We start from the raw sequence: 22,751 nt of genomic DNA, 5'->3' as shown, positions 1-22,751 counted from the left end.
GCCAAGTATTAATTTTGAAAGAATTTATTGTGCGAAAAAAATGGCCGGGATTTTTTACCTCGAGGAGCAGCACCACGAAAAGATTTTCGGGGGAAATTAATCTCACTTCGTACCCCGAAAAACTAACCGGCACATATGTGGAAATGTCTCAGCTTCGAAACGATCCATCCGACATACATATCTAAGTTTACGATCTTGATTGAGCTACAGAAAAAAAACGTTATCATTACCGCCTATGGGAAGTCAAGTACGCCTCTAGATCCGACCCGGAAATGACAAATGAAAACAATTCAAACGAGAAAACTAGCAACACTACCCCTATACTCATAAGAACATGCATATATAAAATTCATTAAAACAATCTGTATTCATTAGATAGACAAAAAGCTCAAAGTACAGATCTGAGAGTACCAATAGTTAGCTAGTTCAAAAACAATTACTAATAAAAAAAATCATGTATCTAAGACTAAAATAATCAATACACATCCAATCTGGGACTAGTATACTAGTGTAATAGTCCCAAATCCAATTCATCTAATGGATTTTTTTCGGAATGACGTCATAAACAGTCAGAGAAAAACATGACCATGAACAATGCCAAACTCCATATACGAAATATTACATCACTAATACATCTGTAATATGAAATTCTCCAACTGTTACTGCATCTTCGCTAGAGAAGCCTTGCCTTGAAGGGTTACGATCCACTCCCCTGTAACCCTTGGCTAGCCTGGAACCCTGGCTCACTGCTCGACAGTAGCCTATCGACTAAGTTATAGATTGGGTCAGGACGCCAGGCTAACCCTTGGCTAGAGAGGATAGTGCTGTCAGTGAGGAAATTTTAAAGTACTGATCATGAAAACTATGCAAAGGCCACATAACATACATTTATGTCAGACAGACAGACACATAAAATCTCCCATCTGTTTCTAAAAGAGGTAGATTAAACTTCTCCTGTATTTATTTAACTCTCAGTTTCAAAATCTGAAAATATTTACATGTAAATCCTATTGGTAATTAAGGTCAATTCACTGTAGCCATCTTGGATGGAACATTATAGCTGTACACTATCGGTCTAGTTCTTTGCCTTAATCATAGGCAAAATTTGAAGACAGATTTGCAATTTATGTGGAAGACTGCTGATTTGTAAAAAATAAAATAAAATAGGTGATTCATTGCATTATCCAAAGTGTTTAAACAAAACCAAATATTTATGTTTTATTGAGAATAAGTTTTTCAACTTTGCCATTTAAATTCGGTCACACCATTTTTATTTTTATTTTCTTAAAGCGTATTATAAAACATATCTGATTTTTTTCTTATTTCAAAATTCTATCTCGTAGATTTCTTTTTATTCACATTTTTTTTTCATGAACAATGAACAATCTATACAAACTTGGGCAATTTTTCACAACTTGTAGATTTAAAAAAATAGCATGGTGACCCATACTTTTTATTATAGTTTTGAAAAAAGCATTAAAAAATCTTCATTTTGGCAAAGTAAAAAAATATTCCATCTGAGGAAGAATATACTAATGAACCACCTTAAATACCAGAAGTTAAGAATTATATAATAGTTCTTGAAAAACTGGTCACTATCGTGATATATGGACAGCCCACAGGACAGTTGTATTGACTAAGATAGTGATAATGACTGAGGGGTACGTCTAAACACCGCTCAGGACCTCCTGAGTGCACTCAGGACATACAAAGTGCACTCAGGACCCTTTATAGTCATCGCATTTGCACACAGGATGTATGTATATATTCGTTACTTGCTGCTTATATAAGAATTAAATTTTGGTAGAATTTGGAATCGAACTTACATAGATATGTTAATTTTTGTAAAATAATGAGGGCACGTGTCACTGATTACACAACTACTGAGCCGTGAATTATCCAATCAACAAAATTAATTGGATTATCTTTATCGATGTTTATGAATTGTGTTGTTTGTACAATGTTGCGTTTAAAATAGTTGAGATTGTTTAATGTAGTTAAATTTAAATTATGCGTTGTGAATATATTGAATTGTATGTTTATGGAAAAAAAATAAGATAACCCATTCGATGATCTTTTTCAGTTTATTTTTCATTTTGTCGGCTAAATTTATATTTTGTATTCTTCAGTTTATGAATAAAGAAAATAAAAAAGTCTGTAACAAGTTCTATTTTTCTTTTTCTCGCTCTACATATCAACTTAATAAACAAAAACAATGTTTACTTAATATCAAATTTTATTCTCAATAAACAATACACATAGTTAAAGAGAAGACAATTACATGTATGTACAATATTTACAATGACAATATTTACAATTTTAAAATAAGTCTAATATCTTGGCTGTGTGCGTGCTGTCCTTGGTCTTTTCCTTTGGTTAGGCTTAAGAGCAAGCTTCTGGGGTTTTGGCACTTCAAAATCTGAGCACGAAGATTTAGTCGTGGTTTGGATGGATTTTGTGTCGATCAACAGTCTCCGAAATAGTCTTTCCCGCTGTTCTTGTGTTTTCGAAAACCAACATTGGTACGATACGACATGTCTTCTGTACGGACCGAAAAGTTCATAATTTCCCATTCCATACAGGGAACGCTTCAAATCAATTAGTTGTACACGTACAATGTCCATCAGTTTGGTTGCAAGGTCTGGAATTGGTTGTGGTTTCCACTCAACGGCTTTCTTAAATACATGATTCATGGACTCGCAATTGTTGTTTGTCCATAAACGGTCATGTTTAAGCTGCACTTTCGGCTGACGGACATAATCTTCTAGACGGTCTCGGAGATTAGAGTTGAAGTAGTTGGCAAAGGAAGAATATTTCGAGCTCAAATTATCTGCTAAATAATTGTAGTCAGAAATGTCACTGGCATTAACTAAACCTGTAGGACCAAATATTTCTGACATTAAGTTCGACCTCTCTTTGTCATTAATGCCTATCTTGTTTTTCAAATGTTCAGTTACATTGTCCTTGATATGTTTGCTGCAGAGAAGACGCTTTATTCCTGGAAATACATCGTCAATGGCTTTAGTTAACCCAGATTCATCATCGCTACCTATACGAATGTCTAAATTTTGTACTGTTTCGGACAGCCGTGCCTTGACATGGGACAGAAATGTATGGTAGGATAAGAAGGATCCTTCCCAGTGAAGGTACATTGGTCCAACAAATATTGGGTGGTCACCAGTTTCTTTGTTTATAACCTTAATGTTTTTATATACAAAATTGGTAACAAAAACAGCCCCTAAATTAAAAGTTCTGTCAATGCCAAGTATGCGGTCTGGGTCAGTCTTTAAAAACTGCTTCATGTCTTCCAGCTGATCTGAAGTAGAGATGACTTCAAGGACTTCATCAGCAACATTCCCAATAGCACCTAATCGACTTTTTTTCTTTTCGTTGTGTTTTAAATTTCGAATTTGATGATTGTCACGTGGAGCATTGTCTAAATCATTGAACACAAAGTGTTTGTAAATATCAGCACAGGACTGTTTTTGTTGAATACGGTCTTTTACTTCATCAATGATTTTTGGATCAGTTCTTACATATTCTTGACTAGAATTTTTGGAGTTACCGTGTGGTTCTCCTTGACGGGGACATACACCAGTATATTCAATGATGGCTTTATGTGAAAGAGTTGAGAAGCTATCAGGAAGGTTTTCAAACCAGCTCACTCGCTTTTTGTAGGTCTTTTCACGCTTTAGAGAAGTGTAATACCTATGAATTGTGACAACATGTTTTGGCTGAGGATCATATTGAATGTAGGTTTTTTTGCCCTTTACTTGTCTCTCGAAACAGTACATATCGTTCTTCTGAACGGTCCATTTAAGTGTATTGTCTGACATTATAATAAAGTCTGCTTTTGTTGTTCTGCCACTATGAGTGTTCCATGAACCACAGTCATCTGCAAATCTATTGTGTTTTGAATTTTGTTGCAGATTATGTGAATTGTTAAATACAAAAAATACATTGTCTTTATATCCCCTTGGAATACTGTCTACTGTTGATAATTCAGTATTCATAGCAGATGAAAAAACCTGAGTTGCAGTTAGATTTTGTCCATTAGTCAAGGCGTTAGAATTTGGAAGAGAGTCTGACATTTCGACATCGGTAGATGTGTCTATACAAATAGTTGGTTGAGATTCATGTTTTTTCTGTGGCAGTACCGAATTAACCTCTACCGGTGACTTTATTGATGAATTGGAAGAGTTATTTAGCACTGATGTAGCTTGAAGTAACGGAAACTCTTCAAAAGAGTCCAGTGAGGGTGGTATAGCTTCGGTTGGCACTATTATGTCTTTGATCAAAGGTGCGAAATGGTTTGGGGTAAACATTTTTGAAGGATCATGAAGCGATGACCGTGTCCACATTACAGTTATTAAGTCATCTTCATCTTTGCAATTACGTGGAATTGCAGTGATATTAAGGAACCTAAAGCAAAAGTCTTGTACACCATTTAAAGGTGGATACACGGATTTAACTGGTTTACCTATAGCCTCGGCAAGGGCAAATATTGTCCAAATAGACGACCACCCACGCTCACCAGCACAGTCCATAACTGATGTGATGTAATTTGGTGAAACCCATATGACCTTATTTGCAATTGGTAGAGCAGTTATAATGTTCTTTCTTAATACCATTTCTATAAGAGTTCGAACGCGAAGTTCAATAGCCATATCTTGAGACCCACAAAGAGCTAAGGAAACAGAGTTGAAAAGGCAACTGCCATTATCTGCAACACGGAATGGGGCACCTAATTCTTGTAAATGACACTGTTTTAAATAGCTTTCTGATATGTAATCTACCCGGTTTGGAATGCATGTATCAAAAAGTGGTGTAACAAATGACGGTAGTCGTTGCTTTTCTTCTACTACTATGTCTTGCAGATATAGGAACCCAAAGCTGCTAGCCTACAATATAATGAAGATAATTAATAATTAATATAAACAAAAGATTCATCATGGCGATTATTTATATATATATGCATGTGTGCGTGTTTTCAAATATATAAAAAAAAAATATTATAATATACTGGACCATATTTTTTTTCAAACTTATTTTTACGGTAAATTACCAAAATATGATAAATAGCGAGTGTTCAATATACGATAGAACTTATTTAGGAGACAAATTCACTTTTCAGAATTTATTTTCACATTGAAATTCGTTCAAGGCTTGTATTACTGGACAAGAACGATTAAAATGAGAAATAAAATCTTACTAAATGCGGATTTGTTCGAACATTCGTATTACTCAGAATTAAATTAAAATTCTTATCACTTTTTTACAACAAATGATTCTTCAGAATTTACTTTTACATTAATTTTAATACTGGATAAGAACGAGCTCAATTTAAAACCAAATATTACTACATGAAATTGTCTAGAAAAAATACCCAAATATGATAGTTTTCAAAAAACGGAGACAAATTCATTTTTCAGAATTTATTTTCACATCGAAATTCGTTCAAGGCTTGTATTACTGGACAAGAACGACTTTCATGAGAAATAAAATCTTACTAAATGCGGATTTGTTCAAACATTCGTATTACTCGGGAATTAAATTACTGGACAAGTCCGATAAAAATGAGAAATAGAATCCAACTTTATGAGACTTTTATTGTTTGAAAAATTTATTTCGGTCAGTACGGTTTCTATATACAAAACTAATTAATTTCATGAAAAGTAAATTTATTTCCCTTTTTAACCTCGTTCAAGGAATTTATTACTGGACAAGAACGAGTTTCAATAGGGGAATAAATCTTACAAAATGAAATTTTGATTGAATCTTAACGACAAGAAAATAGAGAAAAAAAAAAACACACACACATACATATATATATAAATATTAAAGTATTAAAAAACAAAATAATACCAAATTAAAAAAGAATCAACGCTACTATTCGTAATTGTAACTGTAAGCTTGGAAATAAATTATATATAGATTCTAAAAAGGTGTTTCACATATTCTTTTATATTTTTTTTACTATGGAACAGTGCAATTGAAATCTATTGTAGTATATCTAGAGATATGAAAATACGAAAGAATTATTCATCTTAATTTTTGAACTATTAATGAATAAAACTAAAACTTTTCCGTATAATGAAAGAAATTTGATAAAAAAAAAAAAATAAACGCCACTTTTTGTGATTACCTGTAATCTTAAAAGTAAATAATATATTCTTTTTTTTTCACTATGGAACAATACCGTTAAAAAGTCTATTGTAGTATATCTAGAGATATGAAAATACGAAAGAATTATTCATCTTGAATTTTGAATTAAGGATTTAACTAACACTTTTCAGTATTGATTTTTTTTTAAATAAAATTCGAGAATCTTTACAAAGAAAATGTTTACGATATTTTTATCTATTAAGTTAATATACCTTGCTCAATCTCTGGAAACACTCCTCGTAGTTGAAACGGGGTTTTGATCCCCAAGGACGCCACATTTTGCAATAAATTTTATCTATATTTTTGAACGTTTTCAAATGAGATGATTTGAATGAAAATTTCCCAACTTTATGTAGATTTCTCATATTTCTCAACTGGCTTCAATTATTACAAACAAAACTAAAAGTTTATTTAACATTTTTTTCCAAAACAATATATCTTCTTTGTTCTATATTTTTCATAAGACATCTTGGTTTTGTTTGTTTGCCAAGCTTACATGTATGAGGTTAGATCCATCACTAATCACTTCTAATTATTAAAGATCAAACGACCTAATCAACATGATAATTGGTATTCAATATAATCATCGGTCATGCCTGACATATTTCATAAAAACGGCGCGTGCCGATGAAAACTCAAATAACTTCTTAAATATAAAATTGATTTTATCGAAACCAAAACTATAAAATGAAGAATTAAATTATCTATCGAATGCATACCTTCACCACCCACTTAAACATAGATTTCATGTCCTGAGTGCACTTTGTATGTCCTGAGTGCACTCAGAAGGTCCTGAGCGGTGTTTAGACGTACCGATGACTGAGCCGAAGGCGAGGTCATTATCGCTGTCACAGTCAATACCACTGTCCTACGGGCAGTCCATGTATCACGATAATGACCAGTTTTCAATAACTATTATGTTTATTTCATTGAGAAACCATGTTTTGCAAAATTCGCATTATTTCAAAATGCCTAAGGCAGACTTGATTGATTAGTTGTATTATTTCTATGGCAAAGAGTGAAGACCAGTCGTAGTAATACTGCCATTCATTTTAGTGCAATTTTTCAGTATATAAATACTTAATCAAGTTCTCTTTAATTTTGTTATTAACGAAAACATAACTATATATAGTAAATAATTCAGCAACTTAAATATAATATTGAAAACAGGAAAATGTTTTATCAAAGGGACATCTCTCTTCTTATAAAAAAAACCATGCCCCACCGGTCATTAACAGAGAAACCACGCCCCAACGGTCATTATCAGACTGAAACCACGCCCCAACGGTCATTATCAGACGGAAACCACGTCCCACCGGTCATTATCATGAAAAAATTTGTTAACGACCGGTTTTCTGGTCCGTTTTGTTCTGTTAATGACCGATTGAATTTATTACTGAAGAATATTGAATGTCATGTGGCCCCTTTTTATCCAATAATAGAAGCTTATTCTTAACCGATATGAAATAATCTATATTATATAAAATTGAGAATGGAAATGGGGAATCTGTCAAAGAGAAAACAACCCGACCAAAGAGCAGACAGCCTTCAATTGGTCTTCAACACAGCAGGGAAAATCCACCACCCAAAAGCGGGGTTAAGCTGGGCCCTAAACAAAACTGTGTACTAATTTAGAGAAAATGGACCCCATACTAAACTCAAAAACATGTAATTGAACTAAAAATTAAAATCAAACAAGACTCACAAAGGTAAGAGGCTCCCGACTTTGGACAGGCGCTAAAATGAAGCGGGGTGAAACATGTTTTGTGAGATCCCCCTTAACCTCTAGCCAATGTAGAATAAACAAACACACAGCAATAGACACAGTAAAACTCAGTCTACAAGAAGTCCAAGTCTGATGTCAGAAAAGGTTACAAAAGAAACTAAGCAAAATGACAATGATACATAAATTAACAAATGACAACTAGCAGTTACTGACATGCCAGCTCCAGACCTCAATATGGAACGCTGTAACTGCCTTATGTTAAAAACTTTCATTATACGATGGTACTTTGACCAATGAAGAACTGAGATCAAATGAACATGTTGATTAAATAAAATTACTCAACAGGCCAGGAAAGGGATAAATCCAGTAAGAATAAGAGAAATCAATTTAGTATTATGCATTACACAGATGCCTTTATAATAAGATGACACAAAAGGAAGAAAAGTAGACCACCTTTATTTTTCACTCCCAAAAAATGTTTCTGTGTTGTTATTTAAAAATTCTGTTATTATTTTCAAATTGGAGTTGCACATGACACACAGTAGGTACATCATATTACCTACCTTTAATGATAAAAATGACTCAAGTTTCACCAATGGAGAAAAAAATCAAACAAATCTGTGCAACATAGGAAGTACACTTTTTCAATATAAAGTAAATTTTAAATAATGTTGATTAAAAACTGTCCAAGTTAAGTATGACACAAAAAAATCTTCCTTAGTATTCAATGACAAACTAATAAGTTCAATTAAACATACATACACATGTGTATATACATCTCTGGTTCCATCTCTGGTTGCTTACATTGGAAACCTCACAAAAAAAGTTGAACATGAGTTACAGAATTTCAATATGAGTGCAATCACTTAGCTAAGCTTAAATAATGATAAAAGAAATACATGTAGTTGCTACTTCTGTAGCATGACACAAACTAGGTACAATCTATGTGAGTTGGGCAGTTAATTGTCCTGCTCTAGACTTGCAGAGCAGTTAACAACTGGTTAAATTAGATATAATATTAAATAGTATTATTGTGTATTGTGTTTAGTGCACAGCATTATTAGAAATTTATTTTTATTCATCAAGAAATGCACTTAATAAGTTGTGTCTAGACTTCATTTTTTTACAAGTTGTGTATTGTACACCACAAGTGTTGACCAAGGTCTGACCAGTGTAATCATTCACCACAGTAAAACATCAAAGAGACAAAGTCCATATATATGTACTCTAAATATAATACAAAACAATAAACTATTCAGACTTTATTGACAAATATACACATTACAAACATATAAAATGCTGGAAGGATCAACATATAACAATCATTCAAAGTGGACAGAAGGATTTGATCAGCATATTATAAATATAATATAATATAATATATATTTATATAAATCTCAAGACAATTGCATTTTGATAAATATCATAGGCATACATACTGGATAAGAGAATATTGGAAGTTCCAAGCATAACAAACCTATTGCAATTAAAACAATTTAATTTAACTTTCTGATGAAAAAGGATTTTTTGGCAAATCATTAATTTTAAATACCATAATGCTGTATCATTGGCAAACTATCGGTTTACTATGAGCAATTATCAAATTGTGTATTAACAAAATGATTTGGCCAGATTCCTCGATAAAGGTAGATGTTAGCACCTTATGAATCAAACAGTATAAAAAGAAATTAAACTAATAAATAATAGCAAAAAGTACCAACAAATAATTAAACCCCTAGCTGTTGAAGTTCTCTTTTTGAATACTGTAAAAGGACTTTTATTCATTGGTATAAATTTTTGTGGTTTGATCAAAAATTATATGTTTGCAGGTTCTTAAAATCATTTTAGTTTTCTGATGAAAAAAATCAAGTTAAGAATTTGAAGCCATCAGAAACAAAGATTTTGAAAATAATCATTTGTTGTTATACATATATAATGATTTGAAGAAAATTGCAAAATAAGATGTTCATTTGTCACAACTTACAGACTTACTTGTTTATCTTCCATTAAATTCATCAAATCTTTTAATAAAATAATTGCTTTCGGAAATAAGCGGCTGTTGTCTGCTCTATGGTCGGGTTGTTGTCGCTTTGACACATTCCCCATTTCCTTTCTCAATTTTATGATTCATCTAGCCTTTAAAATTGTCTCAATTGAAGGAAATTGCAAAGTCAACATTTAAATTATTGCACACAATGTGATAACACATCAGAAGTGATAACAACAGTGTTAATTTGGCCACAAACATGTCACTCAAAGAAAACAATTACATAGAACTCTGCTACAAACTAACTTGGAATTGTAGAAATTATTCTTATGAAGTAAAAAAGTAAGTACAATATTATATCTTTATTTTTTCCATATGAGAATAATGAAGGAATGAAATCAACACTTCATCATCGCATATCATGACGGGCAGTCTGACTTTTATCGATAAAAAAAATATACTTTTCATGCACTTGAATGTTTTTTACAAGATTAAATGTGAATTTCTTGTCTGAAGTTGTATATATATTTCAAATTGCATTTGCTAATATTCTAAGTATTCAATAGATTATATGCCTGTATTCATGTGGTCAAAATACATGCGAACAAGTGGATTTTTTAATATGCCTTTATTTGGACAGCAGTTGTTATAATTCCTTGGATACTTAAATTAAAGGATAAAGCCATCCCCGAACACCATGAAAATTGGTACCCCATGAATAAAAGTAATTTCACATTAGAAAATTTAATACAGTGAAACCTGTCTAAAACAAGAACATTTTAACATAGGACAATAAATAAATTTGGTGTTTTTACTGTCTTCTGATTGGTTAAAATTATTAGTTTTATTTTCAATGTTGTCAATTTTGATGGCGACACGCCCACTCTGACGTTGTGTATTCATACGCCAACATGTGTGTACGTTGTTATTGATAATATAAATGATATAAAAAGTTCTTTGAGCCTTATTTTTGATAGAAATTTATTTATAATGAATGGCAATAATTTATTTTGATTTTATTGAACCATAAAACTAATTTTTGACTCTTCACATTTTACATAATCCGCTTCGAGGATTATTCAATGTGAAGAGTCAAAAATTAGTTTTATGGTTCAATAAAATCAAAATAGATAATAGCCATTCATTAACTGCTTGCACTATGACATTTCAAAGTTCAGGGAACCATGAAATTCCATATTTTGCATTAATATTGTACAGTTCACTTAATGATGAACCCATACCTGGCCAGGAGAAGTCTGTCATTAAACCTTCACATAGAAGTACATTTGTAATGAACATATCACATTTTTTAAAGTTTGGTGAACTATGAAATCTGGGTCAAAACCATAATTTGGCATAGATATAACAGTGCTAAGTTTCAATTTGAAGTGACCAAAAGCTATCCTAAACCAAAACTTTAACCTGCTATGGACAGTTGGATGGAAGGTCAGGTATTTACGGACCAGAAACATAATGGCCAACTATTGCCATAGACAGGGCATCAAAACTGAGGATTTCATTTTGTTACTACCTTAATTATGTTAACATACTAGGTCAAATAACTTAAGTCTCCATTGCATGTCCTCTTGCTGGGGTTCCCTTTAAACAGGTTTCATTGTTTTATTGAAATTTTGTTTAACAAATACATTACATATTTAAATTTATAGCTTTATGAGACTTTTGAATTAAATACAATAATTTATTCGGTTATATTTAATGAATCAACATAATGTTTTTGCTTATATTGTTATTTTTATATAAAGATTTTTAATGGATAATAAAATATTACATGTATATGTATCATAAGTCAACAAGACTTCTAAATTTATATCCTTGTTATTGTTCTTTATTGTCAAAATTGTTTGAACAAATATATTTGCATGGATAAATATGTATTATAAAAATAGTGATCACAGCACCATGATATATATATAATAACTCCTAATATAAAATAATAACTTTTCTATACACAATAAATATTACAAATATTATTTAACATTGTAGTACAAATAACAGCAAAAAGGTGGGAAACAACAGTAATATATCTAAGATTGAAAAATGAACTCAAACTGACTTCTTTTAGTATTTGAAGGTAAATCTTTACTTAAAAAAAACCTATGAATAATACAAAAAAAATATAAAGTTACATAACTGTTGGTGAATAATAACTACCATAAGAAACTTAATTTAAAAACCCCACAAAACTTGCATTCCAAAAATGTTAATCTGATTGAACTTCAATGTGATTTCCATGCAAATTCATCATTATTCCCCCCAAAAAAGGCTAATTTGAATTCCCTTCCAAAATCAAAACCAAAATCTTTTTTTCCAGAATAGACGGCCATATAAAATATGATATTACTACAAATAACTCAGAGTATGATAAGGTACTTTGTTCAAGAAAACAAATAGTGAAAAGCTGAGAAAAGCTAACAAATGGTCCCAACATAAAAAACACATAATGCAACTATATCCTCATTTATTAACAAGAAATTATTCAGCTTTAAAATCCTCACATGTGTCACCTTCCTTATACAAGTTAAATATGTGAGAGGTTTAGAGACTATTAGCCCTTTGTGACAAAGGTACCAGTGTTGAGGTCATAAACATACATATGTTTATTTTCATTAAACCTGTGGGATGTCAATGATTTCTATTATACAGCAGGATATAGTAAGCTTGATGAAAACTTTTAAAATAGCTAAAGATAACAATTATACTGAATTACTTTGTTTCTTCATCAAATTGATGATATGTTGGTTTATTGTTTACATTATATGTACATCTTTTCTGATCAACACCTTGTGTGTATGATTTCTTCCGTCTTCACATTTTGAAAGAGTAATGAAATTTTGACTAACAGACAGAACACTCCTTTCATCTAAAAAAAAAAATACAGGGAAGCTAAGCTATAATGCTTCTTCTATTATACTTTAAAAATTAGTGTTTCTCATCATTATTAAACAAAAACAGCAAATGAAAAACCAAACATAATTAACAAATCACAGACAATTAAAATATCTTAAATAACCTTGCAATTTAATATGTTCTATGTTGAAAAATATTCATTAATATGCATGCAATTAACCTTTTATTGTACAGCAAAGCTTGAAAAAAACTGTTTATAAATATTTGATACTCAGATACAATCACTAATCAAAGATTTATAGCACTAGTGTAGTATGATTTATTATTGCACGCTTATTTATTGGTAACATAAAATGTATTGTTGCTATACAATACTCGTGTTAAACATAAAGCTGTACATTAGAAAAAAAAAGGATTTATTCACAATTCATTAATATGCAATGAAAAGCAAAAACCCAAGTATCATGAATAAATTATTTGTTCTTTCAAAGTTTTTTGTTATTATTACATTAAATTATTCAACTTGAAGATAAAAAAAACATGAGAAATATTTGTTCATATTCTTCATTCCTTTTTGAAGTATGAAAACCATTAATCTAAAGTTTAAATAAAATAAAGACAGTTTATTCAAACATAGACATTATATCTCTATATTTATGCAAATGTTTTCTGAACGAAAAATGTAAGTTCATTTAAATTACTTTTTATAATGACAATATTTAACTTTACAATCATATATGACATAAACATGATATTGCTGAGAAATAAATCTAAATTAGACAAGCATACATTTGTTATTTCAATGTTCAGACCTCTATTGCTGCATAATGATATTTTTTGCCATTTACTGATTGAACATCACATAGTCATGACATTTGGAACTGTTGCTGAATGAAGGAAACCTTTTCTTTGTTTCTGCTTTCTTTGTTCTGTCATCTGAAACCCATACATATATATATATATATATATATATATCAATTTGACTGTTACAAAAAGATAAAATAAGCATTCTGAGAGGATTGCTTGGCAATACCATGGAAGTATTATATTGACAATATAATACTTCCATGGCAATACATAGTCCCCAACTGGGTAAAAAATCATTGTATAGGAACAAAATTCTAACTTGATGTTTAACTTGTCATGGTGTAAGTTATATAACAAATATCAAATCAATATCTTCAAGCATGACAAGTAAATGTGTTAAAAACTGATTATTTAAGGCCTTATTAAGGAATAGTAAATCGGCATTAATACAAATTTTGCATACAACCTTGGCTTGTTGAACTACAAATGAAAATCGAAAAAATAATACATATTTCTGTTTTATTACATAAACTTTTAACAGATTAGTTTCTATCAATATAAGTGGACATCTGTCTAGAAATCACATAAATTGGTGAAAACTTTTTTAAAATATGTTTGAAATCTGAAAATATTTCATTTCTGCTCCATAGATTTTTCATAAAAACTATATGCTGTTGACACATCAATTTCTGTTTTAATGATATAAAATAATCATATGGTCACTGACTTCGGTTTTTACTGTGACTTGTCATGATAAAACTAGATGGACAGACAGACAGAGTGCAAACCTAAAGTCCCCTTGGACTTCGTCTGTAGGGGACTAATGATATGTATAAATAAGAGCAATGTATAAACAGTTGTATCTTATTATATAATTATGATGTGGATCGGTACTTATACATCCCAATGTTGTGTTATGGTCAATTTTGAGTTTTGCCTTCCATTTTTGCTTATGTACTTCATCTTTATACGATTTTATGTTTCTTTGTTGAAACACCTTTTTCATTTTATAGTGATTAAGATTATATTACAATATTGACAACTGTACCCCAATTTTTGACATTTTTACCTATTACATATGTTTGTTTTGCTCACAGTTGTCAATATATTTTTTTTCAATTTTTTTGCTACAGTCATACACAGTTCTTAGATGTATTTGAGCTTTTGATTTTGCCATTTTATAAAGGACTTTCAGTTTTGAATTATGCTTGGAGTTTGTTATTTTTGATATTTTACATTTTGCCAAAAAGTCAAGAGAAAGTTCAAAATCAATAATTATATAAACAATGACAGAAATATATATTGGATCACATAATATCTAGGGTTCTGCTATTCTTATGAAATCTTACTGATCATGACTAAAAAGAACTCTAAAATAAAATCAATTTAAAGTTTCCAATTACAATGTAACTAGTTTACCTGTTCCCTAAGTTCTGTAAGCTGTTTTGTGAGATTTTTAACAAGTCTGTTGGTACTATCCAATGTGGCATGGAGATTACGGATTTCATTCTGCTCTCCTTCGCTATCTTCAGCCACCAAGGACATGGCTCTCATTCTTGGAAACCAATCTAAATTCTTATCCTGAAATTAAATTGCATGTAGACAGAATAGAATTATAAACATTTGAATTTTGTAAGATTATTAGAACAAACTTCATAGATATTTTCAATTGTATCAAAAAAAACAAAAAATGCTCATAATTTGCCTGATTCTTATAACAGTTCTCCTTTTTTAGTAACTAATTTTTAGACAAAGCCCTCATAAATAGTCCTGAATATGATTAACTGTCATTTGTTTCTATGTTTTACTAGTGTATCAATTCCTGATTCTTGAATTGTAAATATACTAGTCTATAATTTGTTGTAATGCTGACTGTCTGTTGTTTTTACTGTATTTCTCCTTTGTTAAGTGTACAAATGTTACATAATATTGAATACTCATTTAATACCTAGTAAATATCCAGCAAAACATTTAACTCCTTGCAAAATCTGTTTACCTCATAATTTTGCTATTTAAATTTTTATCTATGTACAAGTTTTTAATATACTAAGCAACAAGAATGTGTCCATAGTAAAGTATGCCACACTCGCACAATCATTTTCTATGTACAGTGAACTGTAAAATTGGGGTCAAAACTAATTTTGGGTTTAAAATTAGAAAGATCATATAAAGAACATGTGTACTGAGTTTCAAGTTGATTGGACATCAACTTCATCAAAAACTACCTTGACCAAAATATTTTAACCTGAGGCAGGACAGACAGATGGAAGAACAAACAGATTGACAAACAGACAAAGAGATGCACAGACCAGAAAACATAATGCCCCTCTACTATTGTAGGTTTGTAGGTGGTGTGTAAAACACAAAATCATTGGTTTAACATTGTAATTTAAGGGCAATAACTCTTAAATAAACAACCAACAATTTCAGCAATATTGACTTGTTTATAGATCTGGTCTTGCTGATAATTTTTTACTCTTTCTTTCTATTCATTATAGTTTATAAATAAAGCAAAACAAGAGCTGTCAAAATGACAGTAAACCGGATTCTTTAACATTTATTTGTGTTCTGGCATTTATCAATATTACAAGGACCAAAACTCCTAATAGGTAAAATTTATGATTATCAATATCAAACTTTGGTTGAACGGTTCATGAGTAAATGCACGGACACAACATTTTTTTAAACTTTCAAGAACCGTAACTCCTGAACGGTAAAAGTCAAAATCGTCATTATTGAACTTGACCTCCATTTTGTTGTCAGTAACAACATATTAAAATTTTAAAAGGTTTGGTTGAACGCTTCATGAGTAAATGCACGGACAACATTTGGTTGACGCGCGCCCGCCCGCCGTACATCCCCAAATCAATAACCGACATTTTTGACACAATAATCCGGTTAAAAATGGAAGTTTGGTTCCTGTTGGATCAGCAGTCTCAGATGATTTTGGGATACAATTGCTTTTAAGTAATCTGTAGACTTATACCAATGACTCAGGGCCATGCCCTCACGTCAACCGTTTTATTCTAAACATTTTTGAATTTTGCTGAAATTTTTGTACCCTCGAGCCTCCTTAAACACAATTTATTGACTTGAAACTACAAAAATGTTAATTTGGGCCCCTTTTTTGGCCCCTAATTCCTAAACCATTGGGGCCATATCCCCTAAATTCAATCCTAACTTTTCTTTTGCGTTTATAAACATTGTGTTAAAATTTTATTGATTTCTATTTACTTATACTAAAGTAATTATCTGGAAACCTGGACGACGACAACGACGAAGTAATACTTATATACAACCAAATATTTAAAATTTTTTGCGGTCGTATAAAAATCTTGTGTTTCCCAAGAAGAAATTTTAAATGAACTTCTAATAGAATAATGTAATGAAGTCAGCATCTACTAGTCTTTAAATTAACAAGCCAAATAATGCCATTTGAGTCATAAAGATGCATTTTACCAGGGTACAAGAAGCTTACCTTGACTAGTTCATAAACATAACTTTCTGGCCCTGTAAACTCAGTTTTCTTTTTCACTATGACTAGAACAATAAAGTTCAAATAATGCCACATATTATGTTCTCCATTTATGTGCTCCTCAAATGACACAGTCTTATTGTCAAAAGCACTTCTGTTCAAACCTGAAAAAGCAAAAAAAATTAAAAAAATTTCATAATTAATTACAGTGGCGAATCCAGAATTTTTCATAAGAGGGCCCGTTGACTGACCTAAAGGAGGGGGCACACCAGTCATGCTTCAGTGATTCCCTATATAATCAACCAAATTTTTCCCACAAAAGGGTGGGACCGGGCCCCTCAGGGCACCCCCTGGATCCACCTATGGATTATCTCAAACATTGTATGTAATAATTAAGTGTTTATATTAGGATTTTTCCTGGGCCTTTTTCCAACTGTAGTACACACCGAAATTTGACATTTTAACTTCTCATTGGTACTGCTCTGTATAAAGTGCTTGCACCACACAATACCTGTCAATCTTGTAGATCAACTATGTGAGAAATCCCTCTCTTTACACCTACTTCCTTTAACTCATTATCTGACAACTTTTCTAACAGTTTAAATTAAGAAACAAAGTATTTTAATATTTCTACACAAATGGATACATTTATATGAACTATATACTATCTTTTTCAGTTAAGACAACTCTTAGAGCTTGAAGGTATTAATGCTATGCAAATCAACGTTGTTTTTGCAATACACAATTCAGTGAAAATCAAACACTGAAAATACTCTCAAAAACCTCTGAAACAATCAAAAGGTTGTAAATAATTCGATTAACTGCAACTACAACTGCAGTAGACACTTATTAATCAATAACTTAAATAACCTTACTGCCTGGTGAGATAAAAAATAACTTTCAAAATTTTGCTTAATTACAAACTTATGATCAAAATAAAGCTTTCTGTCCATGTCAGGTAAAGTTCCATGAAGGTTGGACAAAGTTATTGAGGTCAATAGATAAGTTTTAAATAAACACCATTATATAGCAACGGTTTTTCTACCATTACTAAGAAGCTATGAGACGGGGGTACTGCCTTGGTTCACTATAGCTAACTCACATATTTATAAAGGTACTCCATTATATAATTATAACTGTTTATTAAACATACGACCTATTTCATATAAGACAGATTCACAATAATCTTAAATTCCAGCAATAGATGTTTATATGACAAAAGCTATTCTCAAAGTGATCCCAAACTATCAAAACCAAACTCTATATAAAATTAACTGACCCTTTAGCCTATTACATTATATTCTAAATTTAACTTATGCATCAAACCTCTGACTTTTTAATTACCAAATAGAAATGCTGAATTAGACAGAACATATTTATATAAGAATTCTTAATGTCTTAAGTAGTGGTCAATAAACAATTAATTACAATTTATTACTCTCTAGAACTACTGATACTAAAACCAACACCTGTTGTTTACAACTAAAATCTACACATGCAATATCTTATATCTTCAACATAAAATAATTAAAATACTGAAAGTTATATAAAATGATACTATTAAATTTGTAAAGCATAAAAACTAAAATTTTTTAAAGCAAGAGGGAAATATAGGAGAGTAAATTTACTTGACAAATTTAATATTAAGTAATAGGCTAAAGGGTCAGTTAATTTGATTATATAGTTTAGTTTGATAGTTTGGGATCACTTTGAGAATAGCATTTGTCATATAAACATCTATTGCTGGAATTTAATATCATTGTGAATCTGTCTTATATGAAATATGTAGGTACTTATATGTTATATAAGTTATGTTTATACATAATTTGATTTTAATTAACCAGTAGTCATTATTTTAGGATTTTCCCAGGATGTGTATTTTCTTTGCTGTTGAGATGAAACAGATTTATTATCATATGTCAATCAGTTAGATGTGAAGTTTATCACATGTTCTTAGCAGGAGGTCTAATTTCATCAGTTCCAATACAAATATACATGTCTTGTTAATTAGTGACCACTTGTGGCATTTGGTTTCCTTTGTCCTTTGTTTCTTGATACATTAATCTGGGTGCAGTTTTGTAACTCCTCCCACTTAGGAGTATCCCATTAAGAAGTTGTGTATTAAAAACCTGTGTATGCTGCCTTGAGTATTCATTTATCTAAATGCAGATTAAGCAGTTATAGAATAATCTTGGCTAATAGTGCTAATAGTGTTTTAGCTAAAAACTTGAACTTTCAGTGTTTGGATTACTTTACAAAGCTATATGACAGTTTTTAAACAACTAAATATAATTCAAACTATATAACCTGAAAAAATAAACATTATTTTGGAATAACTGACAACAAAATGTCTGGCAGAGGAAAAGGTGTTCGAAGGAAAACTAGGAGTTCTCCGTATGAGACCCAATGGGATTCTAATAACCCTTCTAACTGGACAATAAACAAACTAAAAGAAGAACTTAACAAAAAGGGAATAAGAACACCTTCTGGTATGTCAAAACAAGTGTTAAAACAACTTTATTTAGAGAATTGTTTTGATGGAGTAACATCTTTAGAGACACAACAGACAGAGACCGTTAGTGATGAGATTAACACAGATTCCTCACCAGAGAGCACTCTTCCAATTACCTTAGCAGAATCAGTGCATCAACACAGAAGCAGTGTTTCAAATGGTGAAAATGAGAATGGTGGAACAGACAGGAACATAGCTCAGTGTTTTGAAGGACTTCAAGAGACCTTCAAACAGCTAATTTACAGAGACAATTGTACTCATGACACAGGTAGAGATCGCGAATTCAACCTTCAACAGTGGTACAACCATGCAGGGATTGGGAATAGGAGTGAAACTTCTAACAGAGGAAATAATACCGTTTTACATGGAAATACACAAGAGCATGCATCTTTCATCTCAGGACCACAAGTTGGAAATGTTTCATGTGGAGTGCGTTCGGATGAATATTCTAATGTGGACATTATATCTCCTTCTATTCAAAAGCAAATCATTGACGGTAAGGATGTTAATTTGGCATCTCTTCTTATCCCAAACTATGAAACTCCCCAAATTCACTCTGTTGCAGCTAATGGGTTAGAGTTAAATATTTCTGGGAAGCCAGATCCCCGTCTTAATAGAAAACTCACAATTCAAGAATTCATTAAGGCATTTGGCAAGTTTAAGAGGGTCATGACATCAGTTTACCCTGACCGTAGAGCAGAGCTAGATGCTTATGAAGATGAGATTATAGATATTAGTAATTTTTATGGTGAAAGATTTTATGATTACCATAAATTGTTTTCTGCAAAATCAGCAGCTCTTTTAAGGGAGAGAAGGATTAAGGTTGACTGGAGCAAAAGAGATAGGGATCTTCTTTCATTAATAGTTGCTGGTGGGAATGTAAATGTTTGCAAAATTTGTAATTTGGTTGACCACACTACTGCTTTTTGTCCTATGCAAACCTCCATGACATATCAAGACTACCCAGATAAAGTATCACGGCAGGTAGACACTACTGATAAGTTAGGTAGAAAGAAAATTTATCATTCTGGGCGGGAGGTGTGCAATAATTTTAATACCAGTAGGGGTTGTACCAGGAGTTTTTGTCATTTTTCACATATCTGTAGCAGATGTAAAGTCGCTGGTCATACCCTATTATCTTGTCAAAAAGTTTTCCCCTCTCAAGGTAGGACTGAAGTACAATCTAAGCCACATACAGTAAACTCTTCACAAAAGTTTGAGAAAATAACAACAAATAAGCAAGGTCAATGACTACATGATTTCCCATATCTGGCTACTACTCCAATTAATGTTATTAAACTTGCAAAAGAATTAATTTCTCATCCTGACAAAAAATTTGTTAAATATGTACAGGGTAATCAAAATGATCCCTTACAATCTGCTCATAATACACCTTTAATCAGACTTGATTATGTTTTAAATTCTGTAAAAAGACTGCAAAAAACAAAAAATCACATAAGATTACCAATAACTTTCGAAATTTTGGAAAAAATTGTAAATTGTTTGAGAAAAGGTTTTTGTTCCAAGTTTACTGATTTAATGTTAAGAACTGCATGCATTGTCGCATTTTATGGATTTTTGAGATGTGGCGAGTTTACAGTGTCAAAGGCCTCACAGTTTGATCCACATATTAATTTATGTATTGAAGATGTTGTATTTCACTCAGACTTAGTAGTTTTGAAATTAAAACAATCAAAAACAGATCCTTTTAGAAAAGGCATAAATATACAGCTACATAAATTAGGTCAGCTTATCTGCCCTTACACAATTTTGTTAGAATATATACAAATAAGGAAAGAATTATCTCCTACTAATCAAACTGATCCACTTTTCATAACCATTGATAAGAAACCTCTGGAGAGACAATATTTCATCACTTGTATTAAAAAAGTACTGGATATATGTGGTTTCAACTCAAGTCATTATAATGGTCATAGTTTTAGAATTGGGGCAGCTACAAGTGCTGGTAAGGCAAAAATAGAAGATCACTTGATAAAAACATTAGGGCGCTGGACTTCAGATAGTTACATCAGATACATTAGGGTAACGCCAGCATCTATTAAAACAGCTCAAAGTAGGTTAGGTAGAATTTAAGGGCATGCTCATTTTCAAATATTCCATACGCATGTTTTTTACAGATATTCTGGATGATATTGTTTTTGTTTGACAATTGATTTTGATATTGTGTATTATTATGTGATAACATTTATTATTTTTCATGGCTTTATTGAAGGTTCCCCCTCCCTAACCTCACAAATCCTTGGGGACACTCAGCTGTTACCATCTGTGTTATGGCCATTTATGAAATTTTATCACTGGTTGTTTCAAAAATTTCACTCATCCCCCAAGAATTTCTGGGGATAAACTGTCAAATTTCATACAAATTCATTCCAACACCAATTCAACATCAACACTACTAGGCTTCCTCATAGCCTCCTTACAGGCTTCCTCATTGTCTCATTATAGGCTTCCTCATAGCCTCATAGGCATGATAGCCTCTAGGAATGATAGCCTCATAGGCTTCCTGATAGCCTCATGCATTTATTTTGAACCATCGTTCCAATTGGATTGGTGTGATGTCAAGCCAGGGGTCTATACTTTGCTACTTTTCAGTATGCACATAGCTAGGCTCTTGGTTTAGGCATGGAGCAAAAAATTAAATTTTTTAGCTGAGTAGTTTCCCCAAGGGCCAAATTATAATTGTGATGTATATATATAAAATAAAAGTTGTAATTAAATTATGATTTATGTTTAATTCAAACATGGATACCAATGGCATTGCTACACAGTATTTCCCAGGAGTTTATTTACAAGATAGGTGATAGCAGGAAAAATTAGGTTGATAATAATGTGAGCACTAAATCCTTAATTTTACATATCATGAGTTCAAACGGTGTGTTCTGAAAGAAATCAGGGGTAATTAAATTATTTAAATTACTATGAAATTAATATGAACTCATTATGTGTGACTTTGAGGATTTTGTTCACTGACACATTTATTAGCAAAATTAAAATATAGGGCCGAAAGTTAGATCAGGATGGTTTAATTGTCAGGTCAAAGAATTTGCAAGAAGATATGAGGTTGGATGTTTGCTCAGGTGTTAACACACATTTCCCTATTACATAACAGATTACCACAGAAAAGATACAGTATAAACAAAAGACAATTAAAATAAGATTAGAACAGCATCACATCAAACAGAAATAAATT

At 31.4% G+C, this 22,751-nt stretch overlaps 2 protein-coding genes across 4 annotated transcripts in view; one reads left to right on the top strand and one right to left on the bottom strand.

Annotated features, from left to right (window-relative positions):
• Nucleotides 1-9,140: 9,140 nt before the first annotated feature.
• The window catches only part of LOC143079481 (inositol 1,4,5-trisphosphate-gated calcium channel ITPR1-like), a 283,048-nt gene continuing 269,437 nt past the window's right edge, over nucleotides 9,141-22,751 (bottom strand). For all 3 annotated transcript variants that reach the window (XM_076254840.1, XM_076254849.1, XM_076254857.1), the window contains 3 exons: nucleotides 17,032-17,192; nucleotides 14,973-15,134; nucleotides 9,141-13,682 (listed from right to left, as the gene is read on the bottom strand). In XM_076254840.1, coding sequence (XP_076110955.1) covers nucleotides 13,605-13,682; nucleotides 14,973-15,134; nucleotides 17,032-17,192 — 401 coding nt within the window. In that variant the 3' untranslated portion in view covers nucleotides 9,141-13,604. The remainder of the gene's footprint in view (nucleotides 13,683-14,972; nucleotides 15,135-17,031; nucleotides 17,193-22,751) is intronic.
• Nucleotides 18,880-20,879, top strand: LOC143079502 (uncharacterized). The gene has a single exon (XM_076254869.1). The coding sequence runs from the start codon at nucleotides 19,376-19,378 to the stop codon at nucleotides 20,789-20,791; it is 1,416 nt and encodes a 471-aa protein (XP_076110984.1). The 5' UTR covers nucleotides 18,880-19,375; the 3' UTR covers nucleotides 20,792-20,879.

This window comes from Mytilus galloprovincialis, chromosome 1 (genome assembly GCF_965363235.1).
Source record: "Mytilus galloprovincialis chromosome 1, xbMytGall1.hap1.1, whole genome shotgun sequence".
NCBI classification, from domain to species: domain Eukaryota; kingdom Metazoa; phylum Mollusca; class Bivalvia; order Mytilida; family Mytilidae; genus Mytilus; species Mytilus galloprovincialis.
This window is presented reverse-complemented; position numbering and strand designations above follow the sequence as displayed.

Coding starts and splice junctions, on each gene's coding strand:
- LOC143079502 (XM_076254869.1), top strand. CDS start 19,376: ATGTCTGGCAGAGGAAAAGGTGTTCGAAGGAAAACTAGGAGTTCTCCG.